This window comes from Oncorhynchus mykiss, chromosome 10 (genome assembly GCF_057628025.1).
Source record: "Oncorhynchus mykiss isolate SJ-2025 chromosome 10, ASM5762802v1, whole genome shotgun sequence".
In the NCBI taxonomy this organism is placed as follows: domain Eukaryota; kingdom Metazoa; phylum Chordata; class Actinopteri; order Salmoniformes; family Salmonidae; genus Oncorhynchus; species Oncorhynchus mykiss.
Window position 1 is genome coordinate 39,097,473 of NC_143031.1, and position 17,997 is coordinate 39,115,469.

At 40.1% G+C, this 17,997-nt stretch overlaps 2 protein-coding genes across 2 annotated transcripts; both read left to right on the forward strand.

Moving 5' to 3' along the window:
- The first annotated feature begins 3,164 nt into the window (after positions 1–3,164).
- On the forward strand, positions 3,165–6,379 carry LOC110533847 (protein Wnt-11). The gene is made up of 4 exons (XM_090188613.1): positions 3,165–4,871; positions 4,976–5,253; positions 5,462–5,754; positions 5,913–6,379. The coding sequence occupies exons 1-4, from the start codon at positions 4,748–4,750 to the stop codon at positions 6,085–6,087; spliced, it is 870 nt and encodes a 289-aa protein (XP_090044739.1). The 5' UTR covers positions 3,165–4,747; the 3' UTR covers positions 6,088–6,379.
- Positions 6,380–11,166: 4,787 nt separating this feature from the next.
- LOC110533848 (immunoglobulin-binding protein 1) lies at positions 11,167–17,313 on the forward strand. The gene is made up of 6 exons (XM_021618391.3): positions 11,167–11,480; positions 11,917–12,219; positions 12,457–12,652; positions 12,750–12,826; positions 14,763–14,872; positions 15,019–17,313. The coding sequence occupies exons 1-6, from the start codon at positions 11,269–11,271 to the stop codon at positions 15,165–15,167; spliced, it is 1,047 nt and encodes a 348-aa protein (XP_021474066.3). The 5' UTR covers positions 11,167–11,268; the 3' UTR covers positions 15,168–17,313.
- The last annotated feature ends 684 nt before the right edge of the window (positions 17,314–17,997 follow it).

Genomic DNA, 17,997 nt, shown 5'->3' on the forward strand with positions numbered 1-17,997 from the left:
AAAAGGAAGGATTTGCTTTGGGGTAGAATAGTTCTCACCTGGTTCTCACAGCAGAAAGCGGCAGAGGGGGGGGGGGGGGGCTGTTCCGGGGGCAGAGGAGTGGCAAATAAACTACCCTTCAAATCAGAATTACATATGGTAGGTGAGAGCAAGACATGACAACCTGCACTCAGGGGTAGACGTAACATGGTAAATGTACAGTGGCTTGCGAAAGTATTCACCCCCTCAAAAAGTAATTACTTTGTAGAGCCACCTTTTGCAGCAATTACAGCTGCAAGTCTCTTGGGGTATGTCTCTATAAGCTTGGCACATCTAGACACTGGGATTTTTGCCCATTCTCCAAGGCAAAACTGCTCCAGCTCCTTCAAGTTGGATGGGTTCCGCTGGTGTACAGCAATCTTTAAGACATAACACAGATTCCCAATTGGATTGAGGTCTGGGCTTTGACTAGGCCTTTCCAAGACATTTAGATGTTTCTCCTTAAACCATTAGAGTGTTGCTTTAGCGGTATGCTTAGGGCCATTGTCCTGCTGGAAGGTGAACCTCCGTCCCAGTCTCAAATCTCTGGAATACTGAAACAGGTTTCTCTCAATAATTTCCCTATATTTAGCGCCATCCATCATTCCTTCAATTCTGACCAGTTTCCCAGTCCCTGCCGATGAAAACATCCCCACAGCATGATGCTGCCACCACCATTGTCACGTTCTGACCTCTATTTCCGTTGTTTTGTATTTATTTAGTATGGTCAGGGCGTGAGTTGGGTGGGCAGTCTATGTTTGTTTTTCTATGTTTTGGGGCATTTCTATGTTTTCGGCCTAGTATGGTTCTCAATCAGAGGCAGGTGTCGATAGTTGTCTCTGATTGAGAATCATACTTAGGTAGCCTGGGTTTCACTGTGTGTTTGTGGGTGATTGTTCCTGTCACTGTGTTTGTTGTCACAGGATAGGCTGTATAGGTTTTCACGTTCCGTTTGTTGTTTTGTAGATTTGAGTTATTTCATGTATCGTTCAGTTTTCCATTAAAGAACATGAATAACCACCACGCTGCTTTTTGGTCCGCTTCTCCTCCTACAGACGAACGTCGTTACAACCATGCTTCACTGTGGGGATGGCTTTCTCGGGGTGATGAGAGGTGTTAGCTTTGATGAGAGGAGTGGGCTTCCTAGATGTTCACATAATACGCTTACCTATCCACCCCAACCAACCACCTTACTTTCGTTTTTGCCTTTTGTCTTATGTAACTGTACAAAATGTAACATATACTAATTTGAGTGTCCCAGATCTACGTTTACTATGTTACATCTACTCTATGAGACCAGGCTGGACAAAAGTAGCTCACATACCCCACTGGAGAGAACATTTGTTTTGTTTTGACAGTGAATATTTTGTTTCTGTAATGAGACTTGGAGTTAATCAACCAAGTGTAATATGAGATGCAACATGGGAACAAGCAATCAGCCAAAGAATAATCGTACAACCTTAAGCATAAAGAAAAGCATTGACCTGATAAAACAAAAACAGAGGACATGCTGAAGCTACAATATGAGCCTCAAAGATGGAGGTGATGTGTTTCTGATAGACTGAGCTTGATGAGACAGACAACCCTTAGCACACAGTGGCAGAAATGTGCTGCTGTTCAGGGGCCTTGCTGATGTTAGAAAATCAGTAATCTCACCACGGGGTTACAGAGCATTTCTTGTTTTGGCTGTGAACAGAAATGATGGTTCTGCCAAAAGGTGCTAGGATAGGCTACTGAGGAAGAAATGGTATACAGTATATCACAGTACAAATATGAACATATTACATGCACAATACTGAATCCCCATCCTTTACTGATTATTTGTGAATAGAGTAATACAAATGTAGAAGCAATGATAGTGAAATTAGGAGTGGCAATACCACTGAACCCCTAGTTCCTTTAAACAGTTTTAAAAAAACATGACCTCTACATGTTTCCATTGACAGTATTCTGGCAAAGCCTTATCATAAGACTACATATAAGAGAAAAGTCATTATATCTCACCAAGGGAATATAATAGGGGTTAGATAAACACCATTTTGAATGATCTTCTCGCTAAGGCACACTGATATCCCCTGGAAACGCTCTTTCAACCACTAATCATCTGCTCATACCACATGCAGATAATCAACCGTTTATACTCTCTTATTTGACCATGCTAGTGAAATCCCTGTTAATCATTCCCTGTTTTTTTTTATAATAAGGATTAGTGGGTAGCCTTTATTATAAATCAATTTTTATTTTACCTTTATTTAACTAGGTAAATCAGTTACGAGCAAATTCTTATTTACAATGACGGCCTAAGAACAGTGGGTTATGCCTTGTTCAGGGGCAGAACGACAGATGTTTACCTTGTCAGCTCAGGGAGGCTATAGTCTGATTCTATCAAGGAGACTAATGTGTATAGCACATATAAACACACACTTGAAAACGGATAGCATCGAAGTATCAGACTGTGAGAATGGTTAAATACTTCTGTCCTGTATTGGTTGTAAGAATAATTTAGTTCCTCGATAATGGCCCATGTTAATTGGATTAGTTGAGCTAATTGTTTAGCGCGTCAATCCGTCAATCGTTGCCGATCAGTCGTTAATATATACAAACCAAGGGTGTATCAATCGTTTTGTTTGTCCACTAATCTAACGTAGACCAAACATAACTGGTTTCGAGACATTAACATACCTACATCTAATCTGCCTGTTTAATGTATTGAGGAACATTTAGGTCAATGCATAGCATAGGACATGCAAAATGAAAACTCGTCGGGGATTTGAACTCGGGACCTCACGCACTCAACACGATAAGCATAACCTTAGACTACCGCGATATTAAAAGTTGTAAAGAAGCAAACCTGTAGTCCAATTTAAAATCATAGTTATAACGTTGTAATGTCACTTTGACGCGCGCGTAATCTGGACATCAATCACGGATTTGCGTATTTTCAGCGATTTAGGGAGGTCTAATTATCAAGGGTATTCTCATAGTTCATGGGCTGTTTACAAAATAGGCTTTCAGATATCATATAAACACAGAGATCCAACATGCATTTTATATTATTGTAAAATTGTTGAGAATATTATACTGGCAAATGTTATGTTGTCAGATTGTCACACAGATTAGATTAGAATGTTGCAGATGTGTTTTCAAAGGAAATCTTCCAAATACTTTAGGCCAGTGCTAGTTAATAGAAGTGTTGCATGTTAATGAATGGCTTTATCCCGCATTAGCCTACATGTCTAACACTTTGTATGGCTGTAGTTTAATCAATCATGATTAATGGCACATAGGTTAACCAGCATTGTAGCAACAACATCATAAATGTAGGGGCCATCTTTTGAAATGCATAGGCTATATATATAGGATAACTGCTAATAGGCATATGTTACAGTTCCATCCCAGTGAATTCACAAAATTAGAATTTGATCCGTGAAGCTGTGTTCATTCCATGGTTCATTCACAAATCGCCAATTTAATGGGGCGTGGCTATCGTAGCGGCGACATAAGAAGACTCCCTGGAGCTGAGGTCACACCACCAGTGGCTTGTATCTCATAGTAGGGCCATACCTCCAGACTCATAGGCTAAATAAAACAATACTATCACTGGATAATCACATCGGACTACTAAAGGAGTCGTTTGGAGCTTGTTTTTATTGTTTTACATTTTAGGCAGATTTGTAAACATTTGTTTACAATGAAATTCCACATGGATTTATTTCTATTGACATTTATTGTGAACGCGAACTGCTCTGCTGCTATATATTGGCTGTAAGTATTCCGTTTGTATGTAGCTATAGGTCAAATCAAATCAAAGTGTATTGGTCGTGTAGACAGATTTGCAGGTGTTATAGCAGGTGCAAAAACATGTGCAGGAGAATGTCTAGAAAATACAATACAAATACATAAATGGCCTAATAAAAAAACGAAAGAAATCAAGAAATGTCGGAACGAGTCCAATTAACAATCCAGAGTAGATACATTAGAGTGAGCAGTGTCAGAATCAAGAATAGGACTATAGCCTAAATATAAATACGTGGTGTGGATAGACAGTATATAATTTGGAAAATAAAATGAAATGTACAGTAGTAGGTATATTATGATGAGAATACAGAATATAGCCTACAGTGAGTAAACAACAGTATATAAACAGTATATGAAGTGGCCAGTGTTCAATGTCGGGCTATCTATTCAGAGCAGAGGCCTATGCTACTCTGCTACCTTGTTTACATACTGTTTTACCCACTTCTCATGTCTTATGTATATACTGTATTCTAGTCAAGGCTCATCCTATATAACTACTGCAGTACACACCATTTATATTTATATACTGTCCATAATGTCCAATGCTCGTTCTAATGTTTCTATATTTCTTAATTATTTTTTATTTTATTTTGAGGGGGATTTGTGTGTATTGTGTTGTATTTTTAGGTATTACTGCACTGTTGGAGCTAGAAACATACGCATCTCGCTACACCCGCAATAACATCTGCAAAATATGTGTAGCCTACGCTACCAATAAAATTGTATTCGATTTATTGAAAAAAAATCATGACTTGTATTTGTTCAGTTGATACACCTATATGACATATCAAATAGCTGATGAGTTTTGTATCTTTTCAGTGGACTTACTGTAAATGGGAGTTCTTTAGGCTGGAATCAAACTAATCATTGCAAGCTGCTAGACGCGTTGGCCCATGAGCAATTGCAACTTTGTCGGCGAAATATCGAGTTGATGCACAGTATTGTCCACGCCGCCAAGATGACCAAAAATACATGTCAGAACACCTTCGGTGACATGCGGTGGAACTGTTCCTCTGTTGAAAAAGCCCCTCGTTTTACACCAGATTTAGCAAAGGGTAAGCTAAAGAACCTTTGGAAATGTAGGCCTTATATATTGTGTCCAATTAAATTATGTGATTTGGGATTTTCTGTGATTTGCATTAATTTAACTGTATTGCAGGCACCAGGGAGTCTGCGTTTGTGTTCTCACTAGCTGCTGCGGTAGTGAGTCACTCCATCGCCAGAGCCTGCTCTTCTGGAGAGCTCCCCAGCTGCTCGTGCGCCCCAGCCCCTGCTGAACAGGCCGGGCCCGATTTCAAATGGGGAGGATGTGGTGATAACCTGCACTATGGTCTCCAAATGGGATCTGCTTTTTCTGATGCACCGATGAGAAACAGCAGATCTGGCTCTCAGCCGTTCAGACTGATGAACTTGCACAATAATGCAGTTGGAAGACAGGTAATGGTTGAATTTTATTTTCACGATGACATGAACAGTTGCATACACGTGCATAATTACTCACAAGTTATTGTGCCATTGTTTTTCATGGAACTCCTGTTTGGCTAACAGTTTTAAAAAACCATGATAAACAACATATTCTATTCTATAATTAATATTTGCAAAACGTGGCAACACATTTTAATATTATTTTTTGCTCTACTTTCAGGCACTTATTGATGCCCAGGAGACCAATTGCAAATGCCATGGGGTATCTGGGTCCTGCTCTGTCAAAACATGTTGGAAGGGCCTCCATGATATTAATCACATTGCCATGGATCTCAAATCCAAGTACCTGTCTGCCACCAAGGTGATCCATCGTCATGTTGGGACAAGGAAGCAGTTGGTCCCCAGAGAGTTGGATTTTCGACCAGTGAGAGAGAGTGATTTGGTCTACCTGATCAGCTCTTCGGATTACTGCACATACAATGAGAAGCATGGCTCACTCGGCACACAGAACAGGTATGACTTTGTTTCTCTCAATGTAACAGTGGAAATTGTCATTTTTACTGTACCTTTGACACTTTGAAAGGTCGAACTTAAGTTGATTCTCTACCCCATTCATATTTTTGAGTTATATAGTGAGGTTTATTGATTGGAACATCATTTTTTGTCTCCAGACAGTGCAATAAGACATCCAACGACAGTGGGAGTTGCGATATAATGTGCTGTGGTCGCGGCTACAATGCCTTCACTGAGAGAATTGTGGAGAGATGCCAGTGCAAGTATCACTGGTGCTGCTATGTCACCTGCAAGAGGTGTGAAAGGACAGTGGAGAGATATGTATGCAAATAAACTTTGCATAGAGACACTTGAGTAAACATGAAGCACTATTTTAACCACCATATCTTGTCAAGTTGTGCTGGCCCAGGTCACCTGACCTAACTCCCCGTGTAGTAGTACGTAGTCTGCAGGCTACAGTACAATAAAAAACAAGAGGAACAACTCACATACAATACCAAAGATAAACAGATGGATCTGGACTCATCTGTTACCTGTTTTAAAGAGACTGGAGGAGGGCACTACTGTGAAAAATATTGTGTTACTTGAAGAGAAAATGTGATTGATTGGGAGCTGTTAGCTATTCATGCATGTTCCTCAATAGAAGATTAGTTGAATTGATTACAAAGGAGGTACCCTAAATGGAAACCTTCCAGTCAGCTTTAAGTTGTTCAACTGACACTGAAAAGCTTTTAACAATTTACATCTTACTCATTAACTAAATTGCCAAATGAGAGGCAGAATAGCTGATTGATCTAATTTGAATGTCCATTTTAGTCAAAAGGGGCTAATGCCATATACTCCTCAATTTAGGTACATTCTGATCATAGGCATACAGAATACATTTTAGCTGTATTTTTTGTTTTTATTAATACATTAGGCATGTTGATGTACATAAGTGCAATTTTATATTTATTTCTATTAAAAAAACTACACAAAAATGTTACATGTGTCTTGTTAAGTTTTAACCATCTGTGTATGAGACTGCCAATGGCATGTGTTGCTAAACTTGTAAGCCTAATTTGCCTTTGGCAAACCAAATAGTAATAGTAGTATTTATGCAGCAGAGGCTGTAGTAACATGACACAATAGCAAATCCACACTTTCATTCTTTCTACCGAATGTTAGGCTCATGCTGTTTATACCATCCACAGTGGCTAAAAGGTCGATAGTGGTACTTCAATCTCAGGGAAAGATTTAAGGCAAGTGCCACAGCTGCCTCATCATTATTTATTTTAAAGATTGATTACTATTATAAACAAGAAGATTACATGGATACTGTCAAACAAAATTATATGGAATTGGTCAGTGGTCGAAGGTTATCTTTCTGTGTTGGAGTATTTCATATATGATTGATGGTTGCAGCACATAGGTCCTATTTGGTGGAAATGTGTGGACAAGTATTTACAATAGGGCTGTTGTTAGTGTTTCACATGTTTTGAAACCCTCCCATGCAGCCATGGAGACTATTTACAAAATAAACAGGTGTTTAAATTCTTGCTGCGTCCAAAATTAGCTCATGTTTCCTTTTAGCCTGCCGTGTTGAGGAGCTAACTACAGAAAAAAAAACTCAACAGTGTGCAATCATTGATTAAAATTGAATAGAATTGTATAGACTGCAGTACGGTGGAAAGGGTAGACTTACTGCCTAATTAGCTCTGCCTACACTATGGGGAGGGGGTTGCATTGAGAGGGATATGTTGCACATTTGCTGCAATGAACTTCACTAGGCACTATTCCATTATACTGTTTCAAATGACTTACTAGTTTTTCATTGACTGGTTAAAAAAAAAAAACACAATTCATCTTCATGGGACTTCCAGAGGACCACTGTCCCAGAGTAAAACATAGGCCAGGGAACCAGTAGATTAATTGCACTTGTAGAGCCTTGTTTATAGTGAGCCTCTTATTTCCTCCCAGATGATAGAAATGGAAAAAACTTTTGATGTTTGTTTGAAAAGTGGGGTAGATCAAATAAAATTGTATTTGTCACATGCCTCGAATACAACCAGTGTAGACCTTACCGTGAAATGCTTACTTTATAAGCCCTTAACCAACAATGCAGTTCAAAAAATAGACTTTAAGAAAATATTGACTAAATAAACTAAAGTAAAAAATAAAATAAAAAGTAGCATAATAAAATAACAATAACGAGGCTATATACAGGGGGTACCGGTAACGAGTCAATGTGCAGGGTAGTCGAGGTAATTTGTACATATAGGTAGGGTAAAGTGACTATGCATACAATAGATAATAAATAGCGAGTAGAATCAATGTAAAAACAGAGGGGTGGGGTCAAAGTAAATTGTCCGGGTGGCCATTTGATTAATTGTTCAGTCGTCTTATGACTTGGGGGTAGAAGCTGTTAAGGAGCCTTTTGGACCTAGACTTGGGCTCCAGTACCGCTTGCCATGCAGGAATGAAGAGACAGCCTATAGGGAGGTCAGAGACCTGGCAGTGTGGTGCCAGGACAACAACCTCTCCCTCAACGTGAGCAAGACAAAGGAGCTGATCGTGGACTACAGGAAAAGGAGGGCCGAACACACCCCCATTCACATCGATGGGGCTGTAGTGGAGCAGGTCGAGAGTTTCAAGTTCCTTGGTATCCACATCATCAACGAACTGTCATGGTCCAACTGCTCGGCATCCGACCATAAGGTGCTATCGAAGCTTTCTGGATGGCAGAAAGCTTCTATAGCGCCTTATGGTCGGATGCCGAGCAGTTGCCATACCAGGCGGTGATGCAACCGGTCAGGATGCTCTCGAATGTGCAGCTGTATAACTTTTGAGGATCTGGGGACCCATGACAAACCTTTTCAGTCTCTTGAGGGGGAAAAGGTGTTGTCGTGCCCTCTTCGCGACTGTCTTGGTGTGTTTGGTTGGTGAAGTGTCTCTTCATTGTCTGTGATCAGGCCTACCACAGTTGTGTCGTCAGAAAACGTAATGATGGTGTTGGAGTCATGCTTGGCAATGCAGTCTTGGGTGAACAGGGAGTACAGGATGGGACTTAGCATGCACCCCTGAGGGGCCTCCATGTTGAGGATCAGCAAGGTAGATGTGTTGTTGCCTACCCTTACCACCTGGGGGCGGCCCGTCAGGAAGTCCAGGATCCAGTTGTAGAGGGAGGTGTTTAGTCCCAGGGTCCTCAGCTTAGTGATGAGCTTTGTGGGCGCTATGGTGTTGAACGCTGAGCTGTATTCAATGAACAACATTCTCACATAGGTGTTCCTTTTGTCCAAGCGGGAAAGGACAGTGTGGAGTGCGATTGAGATCACGTCATCTGAGGATCTGTTGGGGCGGTATGTGATTTGGAGTAGGTCTAGGGTTTCCAGGATGATGTGAGCCAGCCTTTCAAAGCACTTCATGGCTACAGATGTGAGTGCTACGGGGTGGTAGTCATTTAGGCTTTCTTGGGCACAGGGACTATGGTGGTCTGCTTGAAACATGTAGGTATTACAGACTCGGTCAGGGAGAGGTTGAAAATGTCAGTGAAGACACTTGCCAGTTGGTCTGCGCACGCTCTGAGTACACATCCTGGTAATCCGTCTGGCCCCTAACAATAGCCAACACTTAAATTTTATTTATTTACCTTTATTTAACTAGGCAAGTCAGTTAAGAACAAATTCTTATTTTCAGTGGGTTAACTGCCTGTTCAGAACAACAGATTTGTACCTAGTCAGCTCACGGATTTGAACTTGCAACCTTCCGGTTACTAGTCCAACGCTCTAACCACTAGGCTACCCTGCCACCCCAAATGTAGTCTATCTATTATTCCCCAATTAAGTCAAAATTGCCTGACGATAGGCAGATAGGTACAGAGTTTGAAAAGGCAGACTGTTTTTGAAGTGGATTATGTCTAAGCATCTTGTGGTATTTATAGGTCTGGTGCTTATTATTATATCCAATCAGGTTGTGTGTTCAATGTATTGTAAGTTAAATCAACTTTGAATGCATGATCAATACATTCATTCACGGTTTCATAATTTTTATACAGCATAGTGCATTCGGAAAGTATTCAGACCACTTGACTTTTTCCACATTTTGTTACGTTACAGCCTTATTCTAAAATGTATTAAATAAATGTTTTTCCTCGTGAATCTACACGCCATAGCGCATAATGTCAAAGCAAAAGCAGTTTTTCAGAAAATTTTGCAAATATATATAAAAAACACAAATACCTTATTTACATAAGTATTCAGACCCTTTGCTATGAGCCTCGAAATTGTGCTCAGGGGCATCCTGTTTCCATTGTTCATCTTTGATATGTTTCTACAACTTGATTAGAGTCCACCTGTGGTAAATTACATTGATTGACCATGATTTGGGAAAGCACACACTTGTCTATATAAGGTCCCTTCTTTTTTTCTGAGTTACCAGTTGTCTTGAAAGCACCATAAATCCAGAGAATGCCAGACTTTGATGACAAAGTTTGATGACAAAATTTGCCCACGAGAAGGACTACTGAGCTACCTTCATGTTCAAGTGAGCAGAGCACAACGGAGAGTCCAAAAATGTCTTGTATGTTGCTGCATAAATTATGTATTATGCTAGAGAGACGTATACTGTAGCGAAGAAAGTAATACTAAGTGTATATTGTGTAGTAAGCTGTTAGTAGCCCATGTGCCTCACCCAAATAATTTGGTCCCTTTCCTCCTCATAACTTAGCCTACTGTTCTGACTTGGTGGTGCACATGTAGCCTATAGCTTGCTTTAGAGAAATGTCATTATCAAATATTGTAAGCGCTTTCATTGTCTAATTATATGGCACCTTTATTTATCCTATGGTTCTGACTTGGTGTACAGGGAGAATACTGTAAGAATGGGCCATGTTCTTAATTCTGTCATTTTACATTTTAAAAAGTGCTGAAGAAATAGTTTTATTGACTACATCTGTCTTAGCTCGCTCATTAATGTCTTAATCGAAATTATTGATTGCCTCTTATCCGTTCATCATTCCCTTATGCCATAGTTTGTACATCTCAATCGTCAGTAGGAACAACATTTGTTCAAGCAAGTCAGCTATGTTTTTTAAATAGGCAGTAAATGAGGCAGAATTAACTTTTTGGCTGCCAGACAATTAAGGCTCCGTTTATAGCCAGGTGTAGCGGTGGTAAGGATTCACTCCATGGTGCTGAAAAGAAAACTCTGCTGTTGGGACAGATTAATTTAGGCCCTAACAGTATGTGGGCACCGGTTGTCACCATTATAGTGCAATTCGTGTATTGTGTAATGTTGTGTTATGTAGTGGCTTTGCTACATGCTAAAACCGCCACTGCACGTGTGGCCTTAGAAATACGGACCAAAAACGAATTATGTCCATTAGAGGACACACATGCATTGCTGGGTCTCAGGAGGACGTTTGTCAAAACAGCCATTGAAAACACAGCAAACTTCTATACGCTCATAAATAAAGTGAGCGTAGAATAAATACGGAAGCCGATAGTGGTCATTACATCCAAAACGTTGTAAAAAAAAATGGCAGCCGTAGAAAGCACTAGCATGTCATTAATGCAGTCAGAAGAACCGCTTAAACTATCTGATTTATTAGATCGAGGATGGAAACTATATGAGGAGGTGGACACCACAAATGATCCCATCGCAGCCACCCATATCCAGGTCAAAATCAAGCGTGGGATAACGCAACTTGAAGTGGCAACGCGAATGGTGGCCCAACTCGACTTGTTCAGGTGACGTTACTAACGTCGTTAGCGCTACCTAGCAGCTACCAAACTACACAGACTGCTTCTCTAGCAATGACGAGTAGCCAGATTCGCAGGTATCAAATTGTAAAGACAGCTAGATAACAAACAGATTACACCGTAAAGTTGTTTGACCGTTTAGCTAGCTAGCTAGCTACTTTACTAGGCTGTCGTAAACAAGCTAACAACCTAGCTCCAGTAGCAAGCTAACCTAAGGTAAGGCCATGCAATGAAGGTGATGCTGCATGTCCAGTGCGTTCAAATGTGTGTATCAGGAAAGTGTCCGTACTCATTCTGGAAACCAATTTTAAGGTGGAACGTCAGTTGAAGGCTCAACAGTTCGCAATGTTTCTCCACATCATAAGCTAGTTCTAATGAATAGTTATGATCATCAAGGTTAATCTTGTTTATGTTTGTTTTTCAGCCGAAATGAGGATTTGGAGGAGGTAGCAACCACAGATCTGAAGTATCTTATGTTGCCTGCCTTCCTGGGGGCTCTAACTTTGAAGCAAGTGAACCTGGCAAAACGACTAGACCACGTTCAGATAGCTAGATGTTACTTTTTGGACTTCTTGAAAAGATGTAAGGAGTATAACATATCAAAGTTTGAACTACCCAAAACCATTGAAAACTCCTCTGACATACCAGAAGAAGAATCTGCAAATGGGCCCCCCAAACCTCCAGACTTAATTGCGATGGCAACAGTTAGAGTGGCAAAGATAGAAAGGTATATTAAACATCTACATTTCAATTACAATTAGAACAATCATTGTTTTGATTGAGCACTGCACAAGTCAAATGTAGGCCAACTGACCTATGCTTGAAGGTCTAGTACCTGTCACGCACCTCTTAAAATATGTTATGTCCCTCACCTATTTAACAAATGAAAGATCTGACTTATTCATTTCAGAATGGCAAGTAATCTGCACGCAAATTGTTCTAACTTATTTATTATACTTTGCAGATACAAACAGAGGAAGGACACAGAGGCCAAGCTATCAGAGATCAAGGCAGCAGTGGACAGTGGGCAGGCAGATGACGAGATAGTCCGGAACTTTTACCTCCTCAATGTGAGGAAATGGATTGCTGTATCCCTGGAGGAGATAGAGAGCATTGACCAGGAAATTGAGATTTTGACCAGGATGGATGTTCTAAAACAGGTACCTGGACTTGAAGATGTAACTAATGCCATTCATTCACCAATGTCTCATTGAAAGAGTATGGTTTTCTTATGCGCTGTATCTTTTCCATGTGCAGAGTTCAGCAGAGCCATTACACTCTAAAAGGCCTCCCATGAAACCCTTCATTCTCACCAGAGATGCTGTTCAGGCCCGGTAGGCACCTGCTCAAACTTATCATTTATTTTCTCCTTCTGCTAATTGCCGTTTTCCTGCTCACAAAATACGTACTCTGTCCAACCTCCCTTGTCAACAGGACATAGCTACTTGCTTAAAATATCACATGAAGTAAATAGTTGATTCATGTGTAATTAAAGGGATACCTAGTTTATTTAACACTTTAGACCTCATTGAATGTGTGTACATACATGCATACAATACCAGTCAAAAGTTTGGGCACCTACTCATTCAAGGGCTTTTCTTTATTTGTACTGTTTTCTACATTGTAGAATAATAGTGAAGACATCAAAACTATGAAATAACACATATGGAATCATGTAGTAACCAAAACTCCATATCTCAGACTGGTTATTTCATGAAGCTCCCAGTTAAGGATTTGTGAGGCGTTTGTTTCCCAAACCAGACACTTTTATGTACTTGTCCTCTTGCTCAGTTGTGCACCGGGGTCTCCTACTCTTTCTATTCTGGTTAGGGCCAGTTTGCGCTGTTCTGTGAAGGGAGTAGTACACAGCGGTGTATGAGATATTCAGTTTCTTAGCAATTTCGCACATGGAATAGCCATCCTTTCTCAGAACAAGAATCGACTGATGAGTTTCAGAAGAAAGTGCTTTATTTCTGGCCATTTTGAGTCTGTAATCGAATCCACAAACACTGATGCTCCAGATACTCAACTAGTCTAAAGAAGGCCAGTTTTATTGCTGCTTTAATCAGCATGACAGTTTTCAGCTGTGCTAACATAATTGCAAAAGTGTTTTCTAATGATTAATTATCCCTTTAAAAGGATAAACTTGGATTTGCTTACACAACATGCCATTGGAACACAGGAGTGATGGTTTCTGATAATGGTCCTCTGTACGCCTATGTAGATATTCCAAACAAAATCAGCTGTTTCCAGCCACAATAGTCATTTACAACATTAACATGTATTTTGGCTCAATTTGATGTTATTTTAATGGACAAAAAAAATGTTTTTTTTATCAAAAACAATCATTTCTAAGTGACTAAGTGAAGAGCACTTTTTGCCAGTCCTGTCTGATCCAGCGACGGTGGGATTGTGCCCATAGGCGACGTTGTTGCCTGTGATGTCTGGTGAGGACCTGCCTTACAACAGGCCTTACAAGCCCTCAGTCCAGCCTCTCTCTATTGCGGACAGTTTGAGCACTGATGGGGAGGGATTGTGCGTTCCTGGTGTAACTCGACCAGTTGTTGCCATCCTGGACCTGTCCCGTAGGTGTGATGTTCGGTGTTACACGTGGTCTACCACTACGATGACAATCAGCTGTCCGTCCTGTCTCCCTGTAGCGTTGTCTTAGGTGTCTCACTGTACGAACATTGTCATTTATTTCCCTGACCACATCTGCATGCCTCCTTGCAGCATGCCTAAGGCACGTTCACGCAGATGAGCAGGCACCCTGGGCATCTGTCCTTTTGGTGTTTTTCAGAGTCAGTAGAAAGGCCTCTTTAGTGTCCTAAGTTTTCATAACTGTAACCTTAATTGCCTACCGTCTGTAAGCTGTTAGTGTCTTAACGACCGTTCCACACGTTCATTGTTTATGGTTTATTAAACAAGTATGGGAAATAGTGTTTAAACCCTTTACTATGAAGATCTGTGAAGTTATTTGGATTTTTCCGAGTTATCTTTGAAAGACATGGTCCTGAAAAGGGGACTTTTCTTTTTTTGGTGTGTGTGTGTGTGTGTGTGTGTGTGTGTGTGTGTGTGTGTGTGTGTGTGTGTGTCTGACCATTGCCACTATATGGCTCATGCACACAACTAAGCCAGCCAAAGAAATCTCAGGATCTTTAACCAAAACAACTGTCTGGATGATGCTTCAACTTGAAAAGTAAGTGGAAAATTAGGTCTAACATGCTGAAAAACAAAATATCCCTTTTAATGTGTAATTTTTCATCTCAGAGTATTTGGGGCAGGCTACCCCAGCCTACCTACTATGTCAGTGGATGACTGGTATGAACAGCACAGGAAGAAAAATGCCTTGCCAGACCAGGGGATCCCACGCAGCGCTGGTAGGGTTAGGAGATGTTTATAATAGTGTTCTATTTACAGTTAACTGTACATCAATTGTTTTCAGGAAAACTCAAATAAATGTTCATCAACCATGTTTTATATACACCCTGTCTCATTCACCAAATACAATTTGTCTCCCTTTCAGAGGACTTTGATGCAGAAGAGCGAGAACAAGAAGAGAAAGAGAAGCGGGTTGAAAACGACGATGAGGAGGCCTTGCAGAAAGCTAGAGACTGGGACAACTGGAAGGATACGCATCGGAGAGGCTATGGGAACCGTAAAAACATGGGCTAACAGCCATCAAACAAAGCAACAGTGCCATGCCTGGTCTGCAGTGTCCATCTACTCTCTGTCCCTCTGTAATAAACAAAAACGTTGCTGGTGTCTATGGTCTTTAAGAAAAGGGAGTTTTATACAATCCCAGACAGAAACTGTTTGTCTGTTTATGGTCACATTTTATTCTGATGCTGCAAATCACGGCTTTAATTGTGGCCGTATCAGAGGAAAATTATTTATTGGCAGCCATTAATATTATCTGCAGGTTCCATACGAATACACAACCAAGTATTTCCACTGTCGAGATGGTGCAGTGCTATGCTTGAGAAGATTAGTAAAGTGAATTTGATGATCAATTGATTAACAGCTGTTCCCAAGCGGATTCATATTTCCTGAGAGTATCCAACAGTACTTAGACTTTTGTGAAGAACTCTACAGAGGTGGTAACAATCTATAGTTCCAAAAAACTGCTATTGTATATTGTCATCCACACTTAATGTGTTTAGTGATGGAAAAGGTAGCTTGTGTGCTTATACAGTCTCCTAAAAGGTGGCTCTATAATCCAGCATTTTGGTTTTGAGAAGAAAAAAAATTCAGATCAGGTGACAGTACAGAATGTCACCTTTTGTTTTGAGGGTGTTTTAATAGCTGTTTTACCGTTTAGAAATTAATTTGAAGTCCTAAGTATTTTTTGACAGATTCACTTAGTGTATTCAAAAGTTGAGTATTTGGACCCATTTTTACATTTACATTGTAGTCATTTAGCAGACACATTTATCCGGCGCGACTTAGTGCATTCAACAACGTATTGCAGACAAAGTAAGTACATTTTTGTCAAAGTGTTGTTGTGCAGTTTGTTTTGGTTGTGCTGCAGCTTTTGTTTTGCCCAATAATAACTGAATGGTGACTGGTTTAATTTTCTTTCTAGGTTTACAGATAATGTTTCTGAACATTTCTAAATTAATCCTGATAATGCCATGACTAAGAAAAATCATGAATAAGTGAGATGCTGAGCAGAGGCTACAACAAAATATGCTAACCTCTCACCATTACCAGTAACGGGAGGTTAGCATTTGGGGGGGGGGGGGGTATGATCTTTGTAACCTCACTCATCATTATTCGTGATTCATTCATGATTATCCATAATGTCGAAGTATTCAGAAAGATCTATTCTTACAATAAAAATAAAAGTGACTCCAAAATGGCACAACTCGGTCCCGGTCCCTGAATTCACCATTCTGTTCCTATTGGGCAAAGCAGCCCAAGTTTTTTGTAGCTTGATGTAGCCATTGTGTGTGAGGAATATGGGACCAAATACTAAACTTTTGACTACTTTAATACACTATAAGTGAATTTGTCCAAATAGTTATGACTTTTTAAAATGGGGGACTAGATACATACATTTTTTAATTGTACCACAGACCCTCGCTGCTGGCATTCTGTACTGTCGCCTAATATGAAACAATCTCAACTAAAATACTGGAGTATAGAGCCACGTTTAAAATGGTTTGCTTCACTGTCAGAATACATATGGAGTATGTACAATATTATTTCCTCTGATTGATGTCCATTGTAACACTGAATAATGGGTTTGTGATGCACTTAATTACAGAGATCCACTCCCTTTTCATCTTGTTTTGCTGAATAGTTTTTTGTTGTTAAATAACTGCCTTGTGACAGCCAATTTGCTCTTTTCTCAAAATGTATGGCTGACTCATTTGATTTCTTTCTTACACATGTACAGTTTGAACAGGCACTGATTTTGACAGACTTGGTGGATTCCTTTGTCAGAGTTGATAATGAGTAGTGGTTGGTCTATTTTTTTCAGAATAGCAGGAATTCTGTGTGCAAAACCTGCATGGTTCCCATTGTAACAAATTATTTGAGTGTTTTGTACTTTTCTCATTGTTTCTTAAAGAAGTTGCTAGTGTAAAAAAAAATATGGATATAGTCCAGAATAAATATGATAAGCTGCTATGGTCAAGCAAAATGTTATTGGCACACTGATATGCACACGCACAAAATGTGCATGAATCAAAATCATATATATTGAACATGACTAATATTGCTCCCATGTAACTTGATATGTGTATTTTGGTGAAAGCATCAATTGTGATCTCAAAATGTATTTCCGTTTCAAAGCCAATTAAATCAATATATTGGACATACTCGCTAAACGTTTCCTTTATTTGCTACCCATTGGACAGCTGTGCTAAAGTGAAATCATCAGTACACCACCTCAATTCTGGGCCACCTAGTTCTAGCTTCATGTCTCTTGATGTACGGTGGGTGATATTTAACCTCAGTCAGTAGCCCGATTTATACCTTGTTCTAACATGCATCCTTTGTCCTGAACTTGTCCACATTCTTATTGTGCCCACATTTCCAGACAGGGGCAGATTATTAAAAGACGCATTATGGTCTGATTGTGATCAGATCTTCCTGACCACCTTCGGAGGTAGACGGGCACACATTATGTCTGGATATCTTACAAATGTAGACTCACTCTCTCTCTCCTGCACCACCTGTCTCTACCTCTGAATGCTCGACTAAGAAAAGCCAACTGATGTTTACTCCTGAGGTGCTGACCTGTGGCACCCTCTGTGATTATTATTTGACCCTGCTGGTCATCTAATGAAAGTTTGAACAACGATTTGACCTTAATGGCCATGTACTCCTGTAATCTCCACCTGGCACAGCCAGAAGAGGACTGACTACCCCTCAGAGCCTGGCTCCTCTAGGTTTCTTCCTAGGTTCCTGCATTTCTAGATAGTTTTTCCACTGATCTTCTATACCTGCATTGCTGTCTCTTTGGGGTTTTAGGCTGGGTTTTTGTATAAGCACAACT